Genomic DNA, 25,174 nt, shown 5'->3' with positions numbered 1-25,174 from the left:
TGCTACACTGTCCTTCATTCTTGTTCAGTCACATGGCTGTTATTTCTGCCATGTTTACACTGAAAAAGAATTGCCTTTCCATCATGAGTTAGCACAGCAATTTTACTATATTCTGTATGTGCATTGTCATTTAGAAGTACCCCTAATTGAGAATGAGATGGTTTATCTCCTTTGCCAACCAAGTTTTTTTTGTGGCCAAATATCAGTTTGCGATGTTTGCTCATCTCCTAGTTGAGATCCCCATTCCTGGTTGTATATGTGCAGAGGTTGATCAAGATAGACGTTTATGCCAAATTTCAATTTTTTTGGCAGCTTCTAAAGGAAAAAGAAAGGGTACAAGTGTCCCCTAATTGTTAGACTAATGTGTCAGTTTCCACTTTTCAAGGTGGATTCTAAGTGAGGTTACCAGTCCCTTACCAATACGGACATTTTATTTGTGAAAATAAAGCTACCTCATTGGCCCATCTAAGTCATTCATATCTGGAGGATGTGATGAAAGCTGCATTCTCACACTACATTCTCCTTTGACATTCACTCAGTAGCTCAACAAAGTACAGGCATATTTTATCTGGGACTGATTGTCATCAGTCAAAAAATGCCCCATGCATCCAGAAGTAGTCTACTCCTCATGAGGGTGGGTATTCCTGGTGTTTCTTTTTCAGTTGTGGCGTCATCTGAGCTCTCACCAAACTGACAAATCGAGCTGTGCAGTATAATATCATATGGGTATTACTGATATTACAGTGTAGTTTTGGTGGGATAGGGGAGAAAACTGGTTAAAATGTAATAATCTGTTGCTATTCCCTGATTACCTGCTCCTGCTCCACAATGATGCCTCACTTGTTTAGGCTGCATCCTAAAATGAATGAAGGACAGTGCACATAGGCAAGGTATCTGCTGGACAGGATAGGGATGATCTCATGTTTCTGGAATCTCTTTGTTCTCCTAATTTGAGGATGAACTCTGGTCATATGGATGGGCTATTTTCTGTCTAGAATAGTATGAGCTATGCAGTAGTAACAGGTAAGTGCTACATCATCAGAATTAATTTGCCCCCCCCCCCCCAACATTGCATATCAGTACAAAAAACTGATGCTATTTTCAAATGTTGGCTCTACTGTAAAACCTTACTTAATATTATTTGCAAACTAGAACCTTAAGAATTTGGACTGCAGTTTTGGAACCTGAAGAAATATCTAGACAGCACTGAACCACAATATTACAACCTTCATTTGATTTTATAATTTTCTGTGAATTTTCCTTACTTTGCCCTTTCTGCCTGCTATGCAGTTTTTAGTTAGCCTCATTGAAATCCTATCATACCATGATAAAGTCTCCCTGGGTTTGATCAATTCACTCATTGACTGTCTTTTGCATTCTGTTTACCTTTGACCTTAACATATTTTGCATTAATGGGCATGAACTAGAGTGGTGTCTGCTCATCCTTAATGGAACCCCATGAGAATTTGATCAACCATGGATACCACAAAAAAATTCCATCAGTGGTATTGTTTAAGCTCATGGCTTGCTGACTATGTATGAATTAAACATTACACATGCATCACCTAGCAAATAGGCATCAGGCAACAGATTTTCAGTGCTCAATATGATGTCTGTAAAGAGGTTCATTTTGAACATAACCGGAAGATATTTAGCCATATGAGATATATTTTGAATACCTCAAGGTATTTAGTTTTATGATGTATAGTTTGAATATCTCAATATATTTTGCTTATTCGGTATACTTTGAATACCTCAAGATATTTAGCCATATGAAGTATATCTTGAATACCTCAAGGTATTTAGCCATATGAGGTATATTTTGAATACCTCATGTTATGTAGCCATATGAGGTATATTTTGAATACCTCAAGGTATTTAGTCTTATGAGGTACAGTTTGAATACCTCAATGTATTTAGCCATATGAGGTGTATTTTGAATACCTCAAGTTATTTAGCCATATGAAGTATATTTTGAATACCTCAAGTTATTTAGCCATATGAGGTATATTTTGAACACCTTCAGATATTTAGCCATATGAGGTGTTTTGAATACCTCAAGGTATTTAGCCTATGGCAGATTGTAATCTTACATTTATTCCCATTTTCTATGAAATTTAATAAACTCCTTTAATATTAGTAATGTTATCCACACAAAGATAGCTAAATGTAGAAGTTATACCAATTGTTTATTAAATTTTCATATAAAATGAGCATTGATTCAACATTCTGTTTATTTTGTTTTTTTTATTGGTTGATAAATATATATTTAGCATGACATTGCTTGTATTTCTTTGTGAAAAGTTGCATTTGTGCTTGTGATACTTTGATGTTGCCATTATACAAGTAGTTGCCATTCATCTTATTACACAGTATAAAAATGAGATTAGTATTTTATGAGTGGTTGCTATTTTCAGGTTATAATTTCTTGTAGAATACCCTGGTATTTTATTGGTGGATTGTATAAACTAACAATTTCTGTGCCAGGGTCCCACTACAATGCATGGGATACTCTATATATGGAAATTCTTTTTGGTTTAATTTTCAAGAATTTTGCAGATAATCCCAAATCCGACCTGCAATGGCTTTTCATTGCATTTATTCCTTACTCTTTCTACCATATATTCTTCTCCCCCCACCCCCACTGTCTGTGGCAGCTGCCTTTGTTTTCCTTGGGGAAGGCACTTAGTTCACATTTCCTGTGCATGGTATTACCAGTGAGTTGAACTGACATTAACCATCCCTACCATTACTAATCAGCATCACCTCCATCAGTAATTTGGGGTCATAAATCAAAATCTGCCACAGTTATGATAGGTCTTCATTTGCCTGTAAAGTTGGATCAGAAAATATTTGAAACTTCCATTGTGTAATTACAATCTGTTTTACATCTGACCTTTCATGCCCCTCCCAAGGACCTTAGGGGTACATAATAACTTCAGGTTTCATGAATTTCTATATTGTGTTTTTGGAGAAAGTATGGTAATTGATGGACAGCTGAAGGGTATCACATCATTCCCATCTGAAATGTGGGGATAAAACTAAACCCCTCATGCTGTACAATAATTTGAAAAATGTAAAATCATCAAAATGAAAAAATAAATTTGACAAAATTAGACATTAACAAAAATGTAAAATTGGAAAGTTTCTTCATTTATAGTAACAGATTCTGATGATGTCATTTCTTATTTTACAGGAATTTTTTGAAAGACCTGATATAATTGCATGGTTTTTTTCTTCTTATTTGACAGGGAATGTACATGTCATGGGATTCAGTAGGTTTTTGTGTCATTTGTTATTGTGGACTTGTCTGGCTGTGTTATACATTGCATGTCATTGAATGGAGCTGATTCCAAGGGAGATAATTATGTTATAGCTTATCTCAAAATTGGTCAGAAACTACCACTATTGAGATTATTTTTTTGACAACTTAACCAAGAAGCAAAATTATTTAATTTACTGTGTCATATTCATCAGGAAAGCAGTAATTCATATTTTTTATGTTTTTCTTAAAAGTATCTTCAAAATCAGTATAAAATTCCACACAATAAATGGCATTCAGATAATTCTTTCAGATACATTATGTGAAAAAATATTGCTGGCATTTTTTTTAATTGAAAAGCATTACAAACATGAAAGTGATTTATAACTATTTTCATGACAGGCCATTTAGTAATTTTGCACAAAAAAAATTATAAATTGGTAATTATCTCCCTTTATCCAGTGTAATTACAGTAAAACTTGCTTTTCATAGACAATCTTTCCTTATTGAGTGGACTATCACTGAATTAAACTGCATGTAACACCCACACCCACACCCACATATATATATATATATATATATATATATATATATATATATATATATATATATATATATATATATATATATATTATCATTATGAAAGTTTTTGTGTTATAATTCCATGTCTATCTAATCATACATGTAGTATGTCTCTTATAGCCAGTTTTACTGTATTTTTCACCATCATCATGATCCATATTACTATATTATTATCACTTGTTGCTGTTGTTGGTGTCCTTTGGGTTCAGTATGATATACATATGTCTTTTGTGTAATACAGTTTTGTCATGTTAATCAAGACGTTTATTTGTTAATTTAATGCTGAGTGAAAAATGGATGTGATACAAATTTTAATTACAGATATAAAGTTTCTGTAATGCACATCAGTCATTGAACAGAATAGATCCAGATCTGCTATGGCATAATAGTTGGGTAGATTGAGATCATTTTGCATTCATTGGTAACGGGAACTGTGTAGACCTTAATTGGCTGGCATATGCTGTGACATTATGTAGGAACACTTAAGTACCTCATATGTCTATCATTTCTCATGAAATTCATTCCCCAGTGTGCAAAGTCAAAAACTTAAAACATCCATAAAAATTGGGACGGGGGTAGGGTGGGGTTCTTCTGTATGCTGTTCATATTTTGTGTGCCCGCTGTATCATATTTGCTTTATATGGTGGCATGCTTTCGAACAATATATTATGTTTTCCAACAAATAAGGAAATGTTTTGGTTTTTTTGTACTTAAATGTTTCAAACAAAATTTGTTTTCTTTATACAAGTTTGCCATTTGGTTTTGCTTCATAGGAATAAGATAACATACTTGTTATAATATTTTACCAATGAATATTTATGCAGCTGAAATTTAAAAAAATGATTTAATATTTATAAACATAGCAGACTAAAAGTATGTTAAAAAATTACACACCATATAGGAAATAAAGAAACATTAAATGCTGAAATATTTTAAATACTGAACTGCACTTACTCCTGATTACTATCAAATTCAACAGATGTCAGACTGAACAAGTTGTTATTCCTAGGAACAATTAATTTTGGCTGTAGGATGAATATTCCGAGCCACCAAGCAAACCACCCCCACTCTCACTCCCTACCCCCAGCCAGTCTTATTTGATCAAACCTTGTGAATGAATCTGTGAGACCTTTGCCATTTAAGAGTTTGCTAAAGATCTCTAGGAGCAATTATAATGCAAAAAGTGAACCTTACCATGAAGCTGGTAAACTTGTTGTTTGGTTGGCAGCAGGTTAGTCATTCTTAATTAATTTTTGTTGTTGCTTTTGTTTTGTAGAGAACTATATATATATATATATATAAATTGAGGTTGTTGCTTCTGCATGAGAAACTCGCAAGTTGTCAGGCTGTAATACTAATTTGTTGGGTGTATACAAGCAGCATCCATTACAGGCTTTTGCACCAATACATTATACCACCTCTAAGGTACATTGTAAATATTTTTACATTTGTTGCTGATGGACAATAACTAAAAGGGAGGATACTTCTCTCCTTTCCTGCACAACCCATTTAAGAATAAACGCTGTTATTTCAAGATGCATTTTGCGTAGTGTAATAAATTTGGTACCGATATTTAGCTCAGGCATTCGACTTTGTATGCGTATCATACCTTTAAAGAATGCCAGACCATTTTCCCATGCTATTGCTCGACATGGCCATGATTGCGCCTGCTTAATATGCAAGAACAATGTGCTGAATGGAATACTATCTTCTCATTTCCCAACTGAAAATAAGTTAAAAATAAATGAAGGACGTCATTTTCTTTTAACCAGTGAAAGGATATTATTCTGTTCAGTGGGATCTAACTTGCATATTAAGTGGGCGCGATCACGGCCTGAGCTAAATATTGGTACCAAATTTATTATGCTATGTGAAATGTAGCTTGAAATAATGTTTATTCTTAAATGGATCATGCGAGAAAGGAGAAAAGTGTCCTCCCTTGTAGTTATTATATAGTACATGCATGACAGGTCAGTTGTAAGCAACAATACGAGCCCCTGGGGTTGTTCTGAGCCACCTTGCATAGAGGTGTATTAGATAGAAAAAGTAGAGTTTATCCAATATAATGGTTCCTAGGACCATACCTGTGTTATATCAAGGACCAACTTATACTGAGTAACTTTTTATACTGGAGTATATTATATAGGAAAAGTAGAATCCATGGAGTATAGTGGTTCCTAGGACCATACCTGTGTTATATCAAGGACCAAGTTATACTGAGTAACTTTATACTGGAGTATATTACATAGGAAAAGTAGAATTCATCCTGTTTGAAAAGACATACGACCATGCCTATGTTTTATTAAGGAACCATTTACATACTAAAGTGTTGTATACTGGGGTAGATAATATGGAAAAAGTTGAATTCATTTGGTATGACAGGACCTTAGACCATACTTGTGTTATATCAGAGATACTAAGTTGCTTTATTATATATATATATATATATATATATATATATATATATATATATATATATATATATATATATACACACACACACATGTACACATATATATCTATGCATGTATGTATAGAGTTTAATGGCACATTTATTTAGCACAATACTGGCTATGTTTATTTTTATTTTGAACTTTAGCCGCAAATTATGGTACCACATTAAGGAAATTATAAATTGTGTTATTAAAGTGCTAATAAGTTATCAAATTATCATGCTTTCAGAAGAAGGAAAGAAAAATATTGATTTTTTTAGAAGAAAGACGTGGATGAAATTCATTTAAAACATGTTGTTTCTTCATGATTGATAGGTTAAGTTTATACTATGTGATATGTTGTTGTTGGGTTTAACGCCATTTTTCAGCACATGATAGGCTATGCATGGCAGCCAATATTAATGGTAGAGAAAGACCCTGGGAAAACCACAGGAAGAACCACTGACCCACGAGAAGCTACTGGCAAGCTTTCTCACATACCGACATTGGCCGAATCCTAGACTTGAACCCACGCAGACAGAGGTGAGATGGCAGTGATCCGTAACAGAGAGCGCTTTATACCACTTGGCCACTCGGGGCCCCTGTGTGATATGTACTGCTGTCTGTCCACATAAGTTCTGGGAGATAGGTAGAACTGATCCTGTTTGAAGGAAAAATAATGCAACAGGCACTAGATAAAGAATAAGGATAGTATGGAATATACTGTATATACCCACTTATAAGACAAGTCTAACTGCAAACAACAAAGATCCAATTCTAGTATAGCATAATGCACTTGCAGATTAGGATCAATGTTGTTTGTTCTACTGATTACTCCTATCAGAACTGTGCATACCTAGATCTTCTGGCACATTATGTGATGGCAGATATGGGTCTATACAGTTTGCAGTTGGACTCGGCTTGTAAGCGAGTGTATATGGTAAGTGATAAAAGGATTGTTCAAAATGCTTTTGAGTGGGAGAGTGGGACATAACGGTGGAGAGCAAAAACAAAGCCCCATACAAATATTCCACTGGAAGATCCAGCAGACTGGTAATTATGACCTACTTGTATCACCATCAGTATCTGCTGATATGTACAGTAAATAAGAGACAAATAGACATTAATGCTTAGGAAAAGAACACAAAAGTCATTTTCCTGTTTGTTCCAGGTCAAAATTTATTTCATCATTGGCATATAATCAATCCAAACCTTGTTGAAGAATTAAAAAACCGTTACAAGCATCCACTTTTGTGAAACTGACAAATGCAGTTACTAACACTTGAATGTTCTATGATGAAAAATAATGAAAATTCACTTTGTAACATGGAACTGTTGTCCTCAGATAGATAGTTGTATACTTTAGTAACACTGGAGCTGTTGTCCTTGGATACAATATTATATTTCTTTACAACATGGAACTGTTGTCCTCAGAGTTATGTTGCTTGTTAAATAAGCTGGTGCCCTCAGTTACACTGTTATATTGCTAAATAAGCTGTTGTCAGATACAGTGTTAAATTGCCAGATAAGATGTTGTTTTTAGATACACTATTATATTACTGCTAAATAAGCTTTTGTCTTCAGATAGTGTTATATTACATGCTAACATCTTCAGTGTTACATTTAATGCTAAAGTCTTCAGATAGTATTACATTATATGCTTAAGTCTTCAGTGTTACATTTAATGCTAAAGTCTTCAGATAGTGTTATATTACATTCTAAAGTCTTCAGTGTTGTATTTAATGCTAAAGTCTTCAGAGTGTTACATTACATGCTAAAGTCGTCAGTGTTACATTTAATGCTAAAGTCTTCAGATAGTGTTACATGTTAAATAAGCTGTTCTCAGATAGTATCACCTGTTAAATAAGTTGTTGTACCCAGATAGTGTTACATTATGTAATAAAAAAGCCGTTGTCTTCAGATACAGTGGGATATTACCTGCTGAATAAGTTGTTAACCTCAGATAGTGTCAACATTACATGCTAAATTTGTCATTGTTCTGAGATAGTGTTACATTACATGCTAAATAAGTCGCTGTCTTCAAATTCAGTAGTATATTACATGCCAAATAAGTCACTGTCTTCAAATTCAGTAGTATATTACATGCCAAATAAGTCACTGTCTTCAAATTCAGTAGTATATTACATGCCAAATAAGTCACTGTCTTCAAATTCAGTAGTATATCTTCAAATTCAGTAGTATATTACATGCCAAATAAGTGTCTGTCTTCAGATTCAGTAGTATATTACATGCCAAATAAGTGTCTGTCTTCAAATTCAGTAGTATATTACATGCCAAATAAGTCACTGTCTTCAAATTCAGTAGTATATTACATACCAAATAAGTCGCTGTCTTCAAATTCAGTAGTATATCTTCAAATTCAGTAGTATATTACATGCCAAATAAGTGTCTGTCTTCAGATTCAGTAGTATATTACATGCCAAATACTAAAGCGCTCTTCGTTACGGATCACTGCCATCTCACCTCTGTCTGCGGCGGTTCGAGTCTAAGATTCAGCCAATGTGGGCATGTGAGAAAGCTTGCCAGTAGCTTCTCGTGGGTCGGTGGTTCTTTCCGGGGTTTTCCGGGTTCTTCCTCCACCATTAATACTGGCCGCCATGAATAGCCTATCGTGCTGAAAAATGGCGTTAAACCCCACAACAACAACAACATGCCAAATAAGTCACTGTCTTCAAATTCAGTAGTATATCTTCAAATTCAGTAGTATATTACATGCCAAATAAGTGTCTGTCTTCAGATTCAGTAGTATATTACATGCTAAATAAGTGTCTGTCTTCAAATTCAGTAGTATATTACATGCCAAATAAGTCACTGTCTTCAAATTCAGTAGTATATTACATGCCAAATAAGTCGCTGTCTTCAAATTCAGTAGTATATTACATGCCAAATAAGTCGCTGTCTTCAAATTCAGTAGTATATCTTCAAATTCAGTAGTATTGTACATGCCAAATAAGTGGCTGTCTTCAAATTCAGTAGTATATTACATGCCAAATAAGTCGCTGTCTTCAAATTCAGTAGTATATTACATGCCAAATAAGTCACTGTCTTCAAATTCAGTAGTATATCTTCAAATTCAGTAGTATAGTACATGCCAAATAAGTGGCTGTCTTCAAATTCAGTAGTATATTACATGCCAAATAAGTCGCTGTCTTCAAATTCAGTAGTATATTACATGCCAAATAAGTCGCTGTCTTCAAATTCAGTAGTATATCTTCAAATTCAGTAGTATATTACATGCCAAATAAGTGTCTGTCTTCAGATTCAGTAGTATATTACATGCCAAATAAGTCGCTGTCTTCAAATTCAGTAGTATAGTACATGCCAAGTAAGTGGCTGTCTTCAAATTCAGCAGTATATTACATGCCAAATAAGTGTCTGTCTTCAAATTCACTAGTATAGTACATGCCAAATAAGTGGCTGTCTTGAAATTCAGTAGTATATTACATGCCAAATAAGTGTCTGTCTTCAGATTCAGTAGTATATTACATGCCAAATAAGTCGTTGTCTTCAAATTCAGTAGTATATTACATGCCAAATAAGTGGCTGTCTTCAAATTCAGTAGTATATTACATGCCAAATAAGTGGCTGTCTTCAAATTCAGTAGTATATTACATGCCAAATATGTCACTGTCTTCAAATTCAGTAGTATATTACATGCCAAATAAGTGTCTGTCTTCAGATTCAGTAGTATATTACATGCCAAATAAGTGTCTGTCTTCAGATTCAGTAGTATATTACATGCCAAATAAGTGTCTGTCTTCAGATTTAGTAGTATATTACATGCCAAATAAGTCGCTGTCTTCAAATTCAGTAGTATATTACATGCCAAATAAGTGGCTGTCTTCAAATTCAGTAGTATATTACATGCCAAATAAGTCGCTGTCTTCAAATTCAGTAGTATATTACATGCCAAATAAGTCGCTGTCTTCAAATTCAGTAGTATATTACATGCCAAATAAGTGTCTGTCTTCAAATTCAGTAGTATATTACATGCCAAATAAGTCGCTGTCTTCAAATTCAGTAGTATATTACATGCCAAATAAGTCGCTGTCTTCAAATTCAGTAGTATATTACATGCCAAATAAGTCGCTGTCTTCAAATTCAGTAGTATATTACATGCCAAATAAGTCGCTGTCTTCAAATTCAGTAGTATATCTTCAAATTCAGTAGTATATTACATGCCAGATAAGTGGCTGTCTTCAAATTCAGTAGTATATTACATGCCAAATAAGTCGCTGTCTTCAAATTCAGTAGTATATTATATGCCAAATAAGTGGCCGTCTTCAAATTCAGTAGTATATTACATGCCAAATAAGTGGCTGTCTTCAAATTCAGTAGTATATTATATGCCAAGTAAATGGCTGTCTTCAAATTCAGTAGTATATTACATGCCAAATAAGTGTCTGTCTTCAGATTCAGTAGTATATTACATGCCAAATAAGTGTCTGTCTTCAGATTCAGTAGTATATTACATGCCAAATAAGTGGCTGTCTTCAAATTCAGTAGTATATTATATGCCAAGTAAGTGGCTGTCTTCAAATTCAGTAGTATATTACATGCCAAATAAGTCTGTCTTCAAATTCAGTAGTATATTACATGCCAAATAAGTGGCTGTCTTCAAATTCAGTAGTATATTATATGCCAAGTAAGTGGCTGTCTTCAAATTCAGTAGTATATTACATGCCAAATAAGTGTCTGTCTTCAAATTCAGTAGTATATTACATGCCAAATAAGTGTCTGTCTTCAGATTTAGTAGTATATTACATGTCAAATAAGTCGCTGTCTTCAGATTCAGTAGTATATTACATGCCAAATAAGTGTCTGTCTTCAGATTCAGTAGTATATTACATGCCAAATAAGTGTCTGTCTTCAAATTCAGTAGTATATTACATGCCAAATAAGTGGCTGTCTTCAAATTCAGTAGTATATTACATGCCAAATAAGTCTGTCTTCAAATTCAGTAGTATATTACATGCCAAATAAGTGGCTGTCTTCAAATTCAGTAGTATATTATATGCCAAGTAAGTGGCTGTCTTCAAATTCAGTAGTATATTACATGCCAAATAAGTGTCTGTCTTCAGATTTAGTAGTATATTACATGCCAAATAAGTCGCTGTCTTCAGATTCAGTAGTATATTACATGCCAAATAAGTGTCTGTCTTCAGATTCAGTAGTATATTACATGCCAAATAAGTGTCTGTCTTCAGATTCAGTAGTATATTACATGCCAAATAAGTCGCTGTCCTCAGATAGTGTTACATTACATGCCAAATAAGTTGTTATTCTTAGCATTATATTACAGTGCTATATTACTCTGCTAAATAAACAGACAAATAGAACATGATAAAAAGTACATAACAGTATTGATCCTGATATTTTTGTTACAGAAATGTAAAATAATTTGGCTTGACCTGACCCACATCAGGAACATAGGAACTCACTGGCTATAATTTTATATGCCGTTAACTCGTTTCTGCCTGACATAGTCAAATTATGATTCTGAAGCACTAATTCGTCATTTATTTCATTGGCCAACAAATGTGCTTTTGTGCCAAAAAGTAATATTTTCTCAGTAGAAAATAGAGTTATTTGTAATTGAGACATTAAGAATTAGTGACTTCATTATGATACCAAGTGAATTGTAAATCACATAATTTTTTGAATTTAGAGAGAAAGTAAATTTTCACTGAAATTTTATGCTTGCTAAAATTATGTAATGACATAACAGCATTTCCTCAGTATAATGCTGTCCATGAGAGCCTGAGTGTACCTATCTTTAAGTGAGACTGCCTTATAATGAAGTATATGATACTGTGTAATATATGATAGAAATGCTTCAGTAATGAAATGGGATTCATTCCTATTCATGTCTTGTCAGAGGAACTCCCTTATGCAGAGGCAGCATAACTACATTGATTTTCGTTAGCTGGTTTTAAACTTTACCAGATTATTTTTAAATATTGGTAATACCATACCTGTTGCTATTGCATAGCTTGTAGTTTCACTATCAGTACAACCATACCTGTTGTTTTTGCATAGCTGGTATTTTTAATATAAATGATACTGAACCTGTTGCTATTGCATAGCTGGTACGTTTGCTATCAGTAATACCATATCTGTTGCTTTTGCATAGTTGGTACAGCCTACAGAGGGGTTATGGAAGGGTAGGAAGCATCTCTTACTCTCTGTTAAGGATTCACAATTTCTAGGTGAATTGCATTGACAATCAAGAGAGCTTATATATCCCTTATCGATAGGGAGCCATCTTTCATGAAAAGTGAACTCCATTGCTGCCACCTGGGCATGTCTAATTCATTTGTCTTTGGAGGATGTGATGAAAGCCAAATTTTGGTGCTCTCACACTACTTTCACCTGCTTGTACCTCCGCTTGTTAGACCACCACTGGGCCCAGTCATCATGGTTCAGAAAGTGACACAAGTGGGTTCCATCCTGTAATAGTCTTCTGTGAGGGTGAGTATTCCTTGTATTTGTTTCTTTATTTGCAAGTTGTGGGATTATCAGCCTTCAACCAAACAAACAAATTCAGCTATGCAGTAACAACAGGTATGTTATTAATTATATTAAAATATAGTTTTGGTGGGCACAAAAACTAATTTTAATGATATAATACTTACCTGTTGCTACTGCCAGATTCCCTCCTTCTGCCCATCCACAGAAGTCCTACTAAGTTAGACTGCATCTTTCAAATAACAAAGAGTGCCACAACACATGCCCAATATGTGCTGGGTTGTTCTGCACAGGTAATCCTGGCTGAGTGTTCTGGGAGCTTGTGGTTCACAATAATGGGAGGACAAAATTTAGTCATTTTTTAAAGGTATTTTCCTGCCAGAAAAGTACTAGTTTTGCAGTAGCAACAGGTTATTATTGCATTATTAAAATTAGATTTACCACCCTCAAAACTATATCTTTGTGAGAATGTACTGTATTGCAATCAATAGTACAGATGGAATAGAATACCACAATGTATACTGTATCTCAAATTACTTGAGAAACAAAAGAAAACAGCAAGGATGTAGATTTCTTCAAAACAAAGATTTTGGTTCTGATCCATTGCTATTTTGTATCCATCTGTTACACCTTAATTATCAACTAGCTTAGCCACTCTGCTACACCTTAATTATCAACTAGCTTAGCCATTCTGCTACACTTTAATTATCAACTAGCTTAGCCATTCAGCAAAAGAAACCATCAGTCTCTGGGATAAAATAATAGAATCAGGTTTTAGTTGGATATGGTTACGTAAAAAATAAATGAATCATATGTTGCTGTTGTTTAGTACAAATTAAGGCATGAAAGTTTGTACATTTAATATCAGTATGAAGAGCTTGCAATCCCATAATGCTTTGTCAAGACCAGAATGGCTGATGATGTCTTAAACATAAACACCTCAGTTGTATTCAAGGCTCCCATCTGGAAACATTTCATATTTCAGGGATGAAATAATTATAAAGGCACTGTGAACTAAGTAACAAAACCATATGCAGAATATGTAAATAGGTCATGATGCTTGTAATGCAAACAGAGTGACATATCATGTTACTTGCAGAGAGAAATGGACAATGTTGGAGTCTGTGTCATGATCCGTATTGTATCTTCACACCTGTATCACAATATCATTTCGTATCACCTTCTAAGTGTATGGTGCATATGTAGTGTATCATGACCTAGCAGACAATTCAAAGTTCTGTCTCATTCTGCATTTTGCATTTGTTCATTCTGCATTATTTCTTTTATTCTGCATTCCAGTTGCACTCAATTTTCATTTCACTCATACAGTGAGCTGTTTCAGGGTCTGTAGTTATGATAGGCTTACCTTCCCCTGATAACATATATGTGATACTTTATGATGAGTTTAATCAAAGGACACATGATCATCAAGTCTGAATATTAGAAGTCTGTTTACAGTTATATCCCTCGTTGCCATAGCAATTAAATTTTTTCAGCACTGCTGTTAGGGTTCAAATGGAACTTTATGTCATAATTTGTCATGTCATCACATTACACAGTTCTTTGACCAGGAATGGAACAAACATAAAAATTAACTGCAAAATGATGTTTATCTTTTGATGTTTCAGTGCAAGAGAAATAATTTAATTAATTTAATTTTAATTTAATTAGTACTTTATAATTAACCATGTTAGTGAATTGTCTGCTGGCATTGAAATGTAAAAACCAAATTGATTCAGTGGAGTTTACATTCATGTAGAACTGATATTTTACCTGTAACTTACCTTAATTACTTTAAATTTTAAGTCTTTTGACCCAGACTACTGGTGCTGTCATATTTCCACCTTTTCTTGTATTTTCTTTACTTTCTGGTCTTTATTAAATTTTTAATACAAATTAAGAACATGGCGATGATATCTATTCATCTATCAGTCTATCTGTCTGCCGGCCTGTCAGTCTGTCTATCTGAGCAAGTAGGACAGTGTTCAGTGAAAACTTTTTTTCCTCATCATGTTATCATTTGTTCATGTTCAGCTTGTGTATTGTTCTATCATATGTGTATTATACTATTTAATTGATGCACATTATTTGTACATCTGTCTGTTTGTCAATTTTGTAATCATTGTATATGGAAACATTGCATATTTAATGATGCATGATTCAGAGTAGGTCCATCACTTAAAATAAGCGGATGAAGAGGATACTTGATGGATTACAAGTTTATGTGAGAGAGAGAGAGAGATGATATGTATGTATGTATGTATGTATGTATGTATGTATGTATGTATGTATGTATGTATGTATGTATGTATGTATGTATGTGATATGATACATATTTCTGGTCAAATGATGACATTATTATTGGAATTTTAAAGAGAGAGTAGAGGATTTGTTTTATTTTAATACAATATGTTGCTTGTTGCATAGCTTATTACTTCTGGGTAGGACATTGTCTTAGACTCTAAGATGAGAATTCATCCTCCCATAGGATCTGAGGTCAATTTTGCATCACTGGTCTATGCACAGTATTCAGTTATCCATTTGTTTAGCAGTACAAATTACACTGTACATAAAACTGCTTTTGCCATTTATCATTCTTTGTGAATTGGACATTTTTAATACGTTTCTCATATTTAAGTGTTTTTTATAGTTAGGTCAAGTGATTATTCCTTAGCAGAAGTAGCTTGTTTGAGAGTTTTTGACATTGTAGCTTAATTTTTCCTGAACTTGGGTTTTAGGTTACCTCTGTGTGTGTGTGGGTGTGGGTGTATGAGTGTAAGAGAGAGAGAGAGAGAGAGAGAGAGAGAGAGAGCAACACAGACACACACACACAGATGTGTTAGGGTAGCTTTTTATTGACTTATTATATATTGTTTTTTTTTCTCTCCAGTTTTTTTAAGATATTTAGTCTCCCTATCCTTCTTCCTGGATTGGTTTATATTTTCATTATTTTTATTGAGTACAACCATCAAAATTGATATTTCATAACATTATAATTTTTGCCACATTTTAACGTGTGGAAGGAGATCGCACACTAGCATTTATATTACAATTGCTTATTCATTGGTGACACACATTTCTAATCTTATAGTCACTGAGTATAGTATTTCTCTGTATTCACAACAATATTAGTTTGATGGCTCTTTGCTGTTCTTCATCTCCAGTACTCAGAATTAAGCATCCTTGATGTCTTTGGTTGCAGAGTTGAGCTGTTGTTTTAATTCCATTTTAGAGACTAGTTTGCATTTAAAGTATTGGTGTTTTTTTATTTGAATTGATGTCTAGTTTAATGCAAATCTTCAGATATTTAAGTCTTTTAAATGAGATTGTTCTTGTTTTGAGAGCTTTTACAGCTGTGTGTAAGCAGAGTGTGGGGAGGTGTGGGCACAGAAGGGCCCCCTGAGATATCTACCCCACCTGTCTGGCATGTACTAATTGTAGAAGGACAGATGGTTGTCCTTACAGTTGTCTCTGGTTAGATGAGGTTTCAAACCTTGCTGAAGGTAGATGAACTTACAAGGGGAAGATTAAGGGACCTTCGTCATTTTCTAAAGAAATGTTTAGGGTTTCTCTATTTCTGAGTCGCTCTGGTTGCAGAGGAGAATTCTTAGCTCTACAGTACCGAAGTGCACTCTTAGGTTCCAGGAGAATTTGGAATAAGTTCTAAGGCCCATGAGCCCCAGATAGTTGATCCAACTCACTCAGAACCTACTAGGGCTAGGTCCAGAGCCCTCCTAATGGTGCCCAAGCCTCTCCTAAGGGAGGAAAAAATTGTGATGAGAGCAAGTCATGTTCCCCTTTGGGAGGAAGAGCAGCACCCTCAGCAGATCCACAGCTCAGTGACAGCTGAGAGTGAGTCATACTCCCCAGTGAGGCAGGAGCAGCACCCTCTCAGAACCCAAGACCCATTTAATGGCCACATTTTTTAGCCACCCTGTTAGAGGAGAGTTACAATCAAAGTCTGTAAGAATTGAGGAAGGGTCTTCCAGCAGATAAGCCTTGCCTGATTGGTCAATGGCAGGTGACCAGTCACTGGTCGTCAATCATTGGAGCCCCATTATTATGGGAATAAGGAATGGGAAGCTTCTGTTGGATTCCATTAGGGACAGGGAGTCAGTGTTTTTATGCCAGTTTGGAGAGACTGTCCTTTTCTACACTACAGGTACAGTAAGCACTACATCATTAAAATTAAAATTAGTCTTACCCCCCCCCCCCCCTACATTTTTCTCTTAACCTTTTTGAGAATGTTTATACTGCATTTTATTCATTTGCATGAAAAAACTTGACATAGCGTTGTAGGCATAATTTTATCAAGTTATGCAAAGTCAGCTATTTAATGAGACTGTATGACTTGTGCAACACAATCTCATTATTGGTAATTGATGTTGATCAATACACCTGTTCAATATTTCAGTAATTTCAGCCTGTATCACTTGCTTACATTCAGTGAGACATTAAAATCTTCGAATGATTGCTGCTAAAAGTGTAGAAAGCTTTCTACTTTAATCCATTATTGATTAGAGCTTTTTAATTAATTTTGAAGTTCTTTTGAGCATTTGAAAACTTTTCATTCTGGAAATTTGTTTAATAAGGAATAAGGACTTCTCATACATTTTTATCGATGGAAGGAAAATTATTGATGTTTCTGGTGCTTGGCATTTTTAAAATATTTAATGTAAATAGTCTATGATAATTTAATTACAAGATAAATATTATAAACTCAGTACAACACAAGACACAGTGAACATGTCATAATACCATAGTTGCAACAGTTCAGCACCATTATGATAATGTATTATAGATACAGTAGTTAACTGGTGATTGATAATTTACAATAATAGATACCATGTATGTTCATTTAAAAGTCCAATTCAACTGCAGACTGCACAGACCCATATTTGTCATTGCATAATGCACCATCAGATCTGGATCTGGATGTAGTTTTTAGGAGTATTCAGTAGAACAAACAATATAGACCCAGATCTGCTGGGCATTATGCGATGGCAGATCAGACTGGAAGTTGTTAGCAGCAGACCTGGACTTACATGCAGATATATAAGGTATTTATTGCTCTGTCTTTCAGCGTGATTTCCTGACAGAAAAATAATTTTGTATTTTATGAGACTCACAAATTGTGATGGTATTTACAATTTGCTCTTCAGGAAGTATAATCCAGTGTTGATTGCTGATAATCAGAAAATTGCACTGGAAAAAAATCATTTTTGCTAATGTGCCTGAACAAATTATTGTTACAAAAATATGGAAAATTTATTAATATTTTCCCAACCTAACAATGAGTCTGACAGTTGTACATTATTTGATTCAATGAATTGTAGAAATAGGTTTAATGTTATGAAACCTGTTGCTGTATCTCCCCATAAAAAAAGACATTTCATTTGTATTGAAAGCAAATGAGTCCTGTACCATTGGATGCTTTAAACTGATTTGATTTCAAAGGTACTAACTTTTCTGAGTTTATAAATCTATGAAATAAAAACCATAAAACTATTAACTGCCACACTGCAGACATTGTAGCAATATGACTGAAAAATTGTTAAAGCTATGTTAAAAATCCTGATCACACACACACACACACACACACACACACACACACACACACACACCATCATGAAAAATTATCTAGACATGATGAGACATTTAATCAAGTTTCTGTATATACTCACTTATGAATCCAACTGCAAACCACACAGACCTCGATCTGCCATTGCATAATATGCTAGCAGATCTGGGTCTGTGCAGTTTGTTAGGAATAATCAGTAGAACAAACATTATAGACACTGATCTGCAAGTGCTATTGCAGATCAGGATCATTGTTGTTTGCAGTTTGAATTGACCTATTAGTGAGTAATTACAGTATATTTTCAAAATTTTATCCCCAGGCAAATTGTGACAGATGCGAGTTAACTAAATTTTAGCGTCATGAGAAATTTGGGTTCTAGAGCTACTGTATAATTGGGTGATATAATGAAAACAGTTATTGATAATAATGTCTGTGTGTGAGTGTGATTTGGATTTTTAACATAGCTTTAAAAAGTTGTCAGTCATATCACTACATTGTCTGCAGTGTGGTAGTTTGTAGTGTTGTCTATCACTGGGGCATCATGCCACAGACACATAGCATGGTGCCAAACCCAGTCACATTATCCTGACTCCAGGCCAACCAGTCTGAACACTGCTGAGAGCCTAGGGAGGCAGCTGCTAGTACATGTACCATTTTTATACATGTTTGGTATGACTTGGCTGGGGTTTGAACCCACGACCTCCTGCATCTTAGGTGGAAGATCTAACTGGCTAGGCCACCATAGTATTTGATATTAATAATTAGTAACTAGAGGTACTAATGTAACATATCTCCATGCTTTTTTAAAATAATGTATCCCCCCTCCCCAGCAATAAGCTTAACCCATGGCTTGTAACCAAAAAACTTGCTACATATATGATGTGTCCTATTACATATATTATCTTTTTTGTTACATGATGTGTCCTGTTACATGTATTATCTATTCAGGCACATGATGTGTCTGTTACATGTATTATTTATTCTGTTACATGATGTGACCCGTTACTTGATGTGCCCTGTTACATGTATCATGTTCTCTAGCATTATTGAAGTTTGTTATAATTTTTTTTTTAAATTGCAGTGTAATTGCCATTTTTGAAAAACATTTTGACCTTCTACTGAAAGAATAGGCCCTGATGCCTTACCACTACCCTCACAGATGTGAATCATATGCAGTCTTTGTATCAAAGTCTATGTACCACAGTGTATGTACCAAAGTCTATGTACCACAGTGTATGTACCAATGTCTATGTACCACAGTGTATGTACCAAAGTCTATGTACCACAGTCTGTGTACAACAGTCAAGGTAACACATTATATGCACCAAAGTATATGTGTATGTACCAATGTCTATGTACCACAGTGTATGTACCAAAGTCTATGTACCACAGTCTGTGTACAACAGTCAAGGTAACACATTATGTGTACCAAAGTATATGTACCACAGTGTATGTACCAATGTCTATGTACCACAGTGTATGTACCAAAGTCTATGTACCACAGTATGTGTACAACAGTCAAGGTAACACATTATATTTACCAAAGTCTATATACCACAGTCTGTGTACCAGGTGTGGGGAATTTCCTTCAGCAGTTTTGGAGAAGTTGTGGTTACAGATAGACAGATTGATGGAGCCACATATGAAAGGTATTGATAGATTGATGGAGGGACACTTAAAGGGTATCTCATTATCTACTACTAAAGCATGGGGGAAAAGAAAGATTAAAATGAATGATATATTAAATATATTAACCCCTGGCGATGAGTTAACGTGGCAGGAGGTAGTAGCCTATTGCCGAGCTCTGTAGCATCAAGGTCATGCATGATACACTAAAGTGGATGGTATAATAGAAAGGTAGACAGATGTAGCTCTACAATGATACCAAATAATCTGGAAGTTCTAGTTGCAGTACAAAATACAGAGGGAAAAACCTCATTTTTTGGACCCCATTTTTTTTCCCACCCAAAATTCGCCTGTGGTCGGAATCCTATTTTGTGTCTGTATTTTAGACTTTTTGGTCTTGGATCTAAGGCAGACTGGTATGAACTGCAAACAGACAGATGAACCTTTGCAAAAAGTAGGATAAGATGGGCATTTGGAATAAAAAGTGGTCTCGATACAAAAGTATGGGTCCATTAAGCGAAGAAAAAAAAAAAGAACTCCAACTTTTACCCCTCTGCTCATGCACGAGCCAAATAGCCAATGAAAAATGGTGTTTCTAACACAACTAGGCATTAGGTTATTGGAAAATCACCTGAAAGTTGAGTCTTAGGATGTATTCAGAAATAGCTTTCAAAATGTGTTTCCTGATTGAATTTCAGACAAAAATGACAAAACCTCCAGAGGTTAATGTGTTAATGACCTTTTTGAGTATCAAATACTTTTGAAAAATGCATTAGTTGTACAGCTTGCATTACAATAGATTGGTGACAGTAATCATGATACAGTATATTTCTGATAACCATGATACTGTATTAATTCTTGCAAATCAACATGGCAGAATAAATAATTGGTAACTATGTATGTCTCTTGGGATGAAAACATGACAAAACTGAAGTGTCTGGTATTTATTCAGTATTATATTTATTTAGAGCCCAACGATCATTATGCAAGTAATGCATCCAATATAACACTAGGAACCTAATATTTATCTTTAGTTTATTGCAGAATCTAGAAATGATTAATGTGGCATGAACAAGAGTGGGATGTAGAAAGTCATGGTCATGTGTCATTTGGAAAACATTGTGTATGTGTGTGTGATATGGATTGTTAACGTAGCTTTAAAAAAATTTCAGTCATATCGCTATGATGTCTGCAGTATGACAGTTTATAGTGATGTCTAGCACTGGGGCATCATGCCGCAGACATGTAGCATCATGTCCAACCCAGTCACGTTATCCTGACACTAGGTCGGCCAGTCCTAACACTAACCTCTTAATGCTGAGTGCCAAGCAAGTCAGCTGTTAGTACCAATTTTTAAAAAGTCTTTGGTATGACTTGGCCAGGGTTTGATCCGGCAACCTCATGCATCCGAGGAGGATTCTCTAACCACTAGGCCACCGGAGCGATCGGAAAACATTGTAACAAACAGCATATTTGTAGTTCCTCAAGAATGACACATCTAGTTGAACTTTGATAAGAATAAATATTAGTTGCTTGTAAGTTGAGTCAAACTGCAAACAACCAAGATCCAGATCTGCCATAGCAGGGTCTCTGTTTTTTTAACCATTGATAACTTCTAACAAACTGCAAAGACCTTGACTTGCTGGTGCATTATGTAATGGCATTTCTGGGTCGGTGCCGTTTGCAGTGTGACTTGAAAGGTAAGCGAGTATATATGGTACTGTGCATGCTGGATGCACATGAGGCCAGACAAGTGAGATATGTGTGCTCAATATTTATTTTAAGAGTGGACTAGGCCACTGGAATATTTAACTGAAAGAAGTGATTGTTATTCAGATATAACCCAAGACATTAATACCTTCAATGTGAGGATTTTCAGAAAGAAAATTTTCTATTTGACCTGATGGAAACTTATGTTGTGGTGACCTGGAATTCTTTATCCTGTAATTGTATTTTAATGTTGATGACTGGTGACAAAATTTTACAGTGTTCCAGAGAATAAGATAACAGATACGAAGGTCCAGTCTAAATCTAGAAGGGTCCCCTCTGTAACAAGATAACCGGCTGGGATTTATTTGTTTTATAAGTTTATGAGTTTATTTTCAAAGTTGGCAGGTCACAAATACATTTCCAAACTAGACCTTACCAAGGGATATTGGCAGATACCAATTGCTGATAATGCCTGCGAGTTAACTGCATTCGCGACTCTCAAAGGTCTTTATCAATTTAAAGTCATGCCTTTTGGTTTACTCAAGGCTGGTGCATCGTGCGTTTGTCTCATATGCAAACTGTTAAACAGTATGGAAAACGTTGACAGTTTTGTAGATGATATCTTTGTTTATACATATACCTGGGATGAACATGTTAGGGTATTAAGGGATCTGTTCGATAGACTTCACACTGCAAATCTTACAGCTAGGCCCACCAAATGTAGTATAGAGTATTTTCACCTAGAACGTTTGGGACATCTTGTAAATGGACTAGGCCAGTTGAAACCTCACCCAGATAAAATAGTAGCAATCAGAGATGCATCTAGGCCAGAAACTAAGAAACAAGTAAGATCTTTCCTAGATTTGTTTGGATTTTACAGGAAATTCGTCCCCAATTTTGTGGCTATTGCCAGCCCATTAACAGATTTGACTAGGAAAGGGCAACTGAATAAAGTTTCCTGGGGTGTGTGCCAGGAAAAGGTGTTGAACGCTTTAAAACAGAAACTGGTAAGTGCACCAATCTTAAAGTTGCCAGAAATGAACAAAATGTTTGTGCTGAGGACTGATGATTCCGTATGGGTCTTGGGGCTGTTTTGCTAAAGAAGCAAGAGGCGATGAAATTGCCCATTGCTTATGCAAGTAGGAAATTGTTCTCTAGGGAGCAAAACTACTCATTTGATTGAGAAGGAATGCCTAGCCTTAGTATGGGGGGGTAGGAAAATTCCATACGGACCTTTCTGGGAGGGAGTTTACCTTACAAACAGACCATCAGTCGCTCTTGTACTTGAACAAGGAAAAAGCCGCCAACGCAAGATTGATGCATTGGGCATTGTCTTTGTAACCATATAGTTTCCGAATTGAGGTGATTCGAGGGTCAGAAAATGTGGGTGCTGATTTTTTAAGTAGGGTGTAATTAGCAGATCATTTTCATTCAGTATTCAAAATTGGATGTTTTGACAATTGTTTATGTTCACATTCCATGATTTTTCTGAAAGGGTTGCCACTTTTTTTAAAGGGGGAGGTAGTGTCACTGAATTGTATAAATCCTTTTATTTATTAAATACACGTACTTGGGTTTTTGTTTTTGTGTACAACGATACCCGAGAGTGGTTTATGTATACTGTACAATATTTCGAAATAGTGAGTTCGGTTCATCCTATACCACACATACGAAGTGCTTTCAGTGGGAAAAACCTAATGCTTCCAGTACACAGACAATGTATGATGACTTCATCTGTGTATAAATGCCTCACCGTAAGATTAAATCTTCACATTACGGAAAGTTGTGTCAGTGAGCGGTCTCCTTTAAGGACTTGCACATCTTCAGCTGTAGAGGTATGTGAATTATTAATTTTTAGTGTATAAGTTATAACTATTGCATTACCACGTTTATTTTTGTATGTTTGCTATGTAGCTTTGGCTTACATAGTATAATGCAAATATTTTCTATTCTTGTTTGTGACTTAGCAAAAGATTTATATTAGCAATATAAAGCTGCATTTCTAAGTAACGTTTAGTACCTTAGGATTCTTCTCGGTCACTGCATTTTCTTCTGAACCTGTTTGTTGGTTTGTAATTATTGTGCCAATAATGTAATCTGTACAATTTACCATGTATAATGTCATTACCTTTTATCGTATATGCCCGTGTCATGCATAGTACACGGTGTTAGATGTATTTTCAGCTGACCTGAGTGACCAGAGTGATCAGAGTGATGATCCGAGTGACCAGAGTGATCATAGTGGTGACCCATGTGACCAGAGTGATCAGCTGTTGAGCTGACTAGAGCGATCAGTTATCAGAGGGATCAGAGTCGACCCTAGAAGCCGACCATAGAAGCTGTGAACCATTGCAGTCGAAGAGATGAGTAAACAGTGTTGCCAGTTGAATAGCAGGTGATCAGGCATCGCTGACCGAGATTGATGGGCACTGACTGCTTGATTGACCAACCAGGAATACTGACGGCTTGATTGGCCAGTGTGACTGGTAGCTGAGTTTGCTGGTGACAGAGTGTATAACTCCGTACATGTAATCTTTTTTGGCCGTGGGCTAATTTCGGGCAATGTGTAATACCCAGTTTGGTTTTGGGACTGAAAAGATCATTTGTATATCTTTTCTTTTTGTTTGCATAATTTCACTATTTGAGTGAATACATTTTACAATATGTGTAAAATACTATATTTGTTTTACTATTTGAGTAAAACACATCAATCTTTTCATTGTGAAATCACTGTGAATCATTCACCCCTTGTCCTTGTACTATGTAAAGTAATTTATTTGTATTTTGTTATTAAGTCTGTACGTTTTATGTTAATTGTTCCAATATTTGGATCATATACATGCACATATTAATCATAATTAATTGCTCATTCAAGTCGTTTGTTATTAAACATTGCATTTGTATCACCATCAAAAGTGTTCTGTTGTAAATACAAAATCCCACCTGGTTTTCTTGTTACACACTCCCATTTTGTAAGTTAGTTGCCTATTGGGTTTTTGTCAAATAAAAGTGTATCTAATCTAATTTGCATGACAAAAAATTGAGTGCATTGATGAAATGTGACAATATTATTTTGTAGTTCTGAAAGATACTGGTAAAATATTAATGTTGCCCTCTCCCCCCTCATTCTTAAGGAGATTTGTCTGCTTACTTGTATTAATAGTTATAACTTTGTGCAGAAATTAAACATGAGATTTATGAATGGGGCATCATACTATTTTTGTTCTGTGTATTCAGTTGGTTAACTGTGAATATCAGTTGCTTGTTGATAATAAAAGTTTTATTCTTCTCATGCTTACAGAGTGATGCATACTGGGTAAATATATTAAGCAGAATATATTTGTTTGTTTGAAAGTTAACCAGGATGTGGGATTAGTGATTTATAAAATGTGAATGAAACAATTGTTTTAAACTTGCAAGAACTGTGGTAATTGCAGTGTAATTTGGCCCATTTAGTTTCCAAGAGTTAGTAGCCACTGATTCTGTTAAAAT

General features: G+C 35.0%; 1 protein-coding gene across 4 annotated transcripts in view; it reads left to right on the top strand.

Moving 5' to 3' along the window:
• The window catches only part of LOC149799541 (protein MON2 homolog), a 145,705-nt gene that overhangs the window by 80,244 nt on the left and 40,287 nt on the right, over nucleotides 1-25,174 (top strand). For 2 of the 4 annotated variants that reach the window (XM_089958882.1, XM_089958880.1), the window contains one exon: nucleotides 3,252-3,275. The exons of the other annotated variants lie outside the window; for them this stretch is intronic. In XM_089958882.1, coding sequence (XP_089815008.1) covers nucleotides 3,252-3,275 — 24 coding nt within the window. The remainder of the gene's footprint in view (nucleotides 1-3,251; nucleotides 3,276-25,174) is intronic. 4 annotated transcript variants of the gene reach the window in all.

This window comes from Sinohyriopsis cumingii, chromosome 5, assembly GCF_028554795.1.
Source record: "Sinohyriopsis cumingii isolate HCF-2022 chromosome 5, ASM2855479v2, whole genome shotgun sequence".
NCBI lineage: Eukaryota > Metazoa > Mollusca > Bivalvia > Unionida > Unionidae > Sinohyriopsis > Sinohyriopsis cumingii.
The sequence above is the reverse complement of the archived record's forward strand: the minus strand, read 5'-3'. Positions and strand labels throughout refer to the sequence as shown.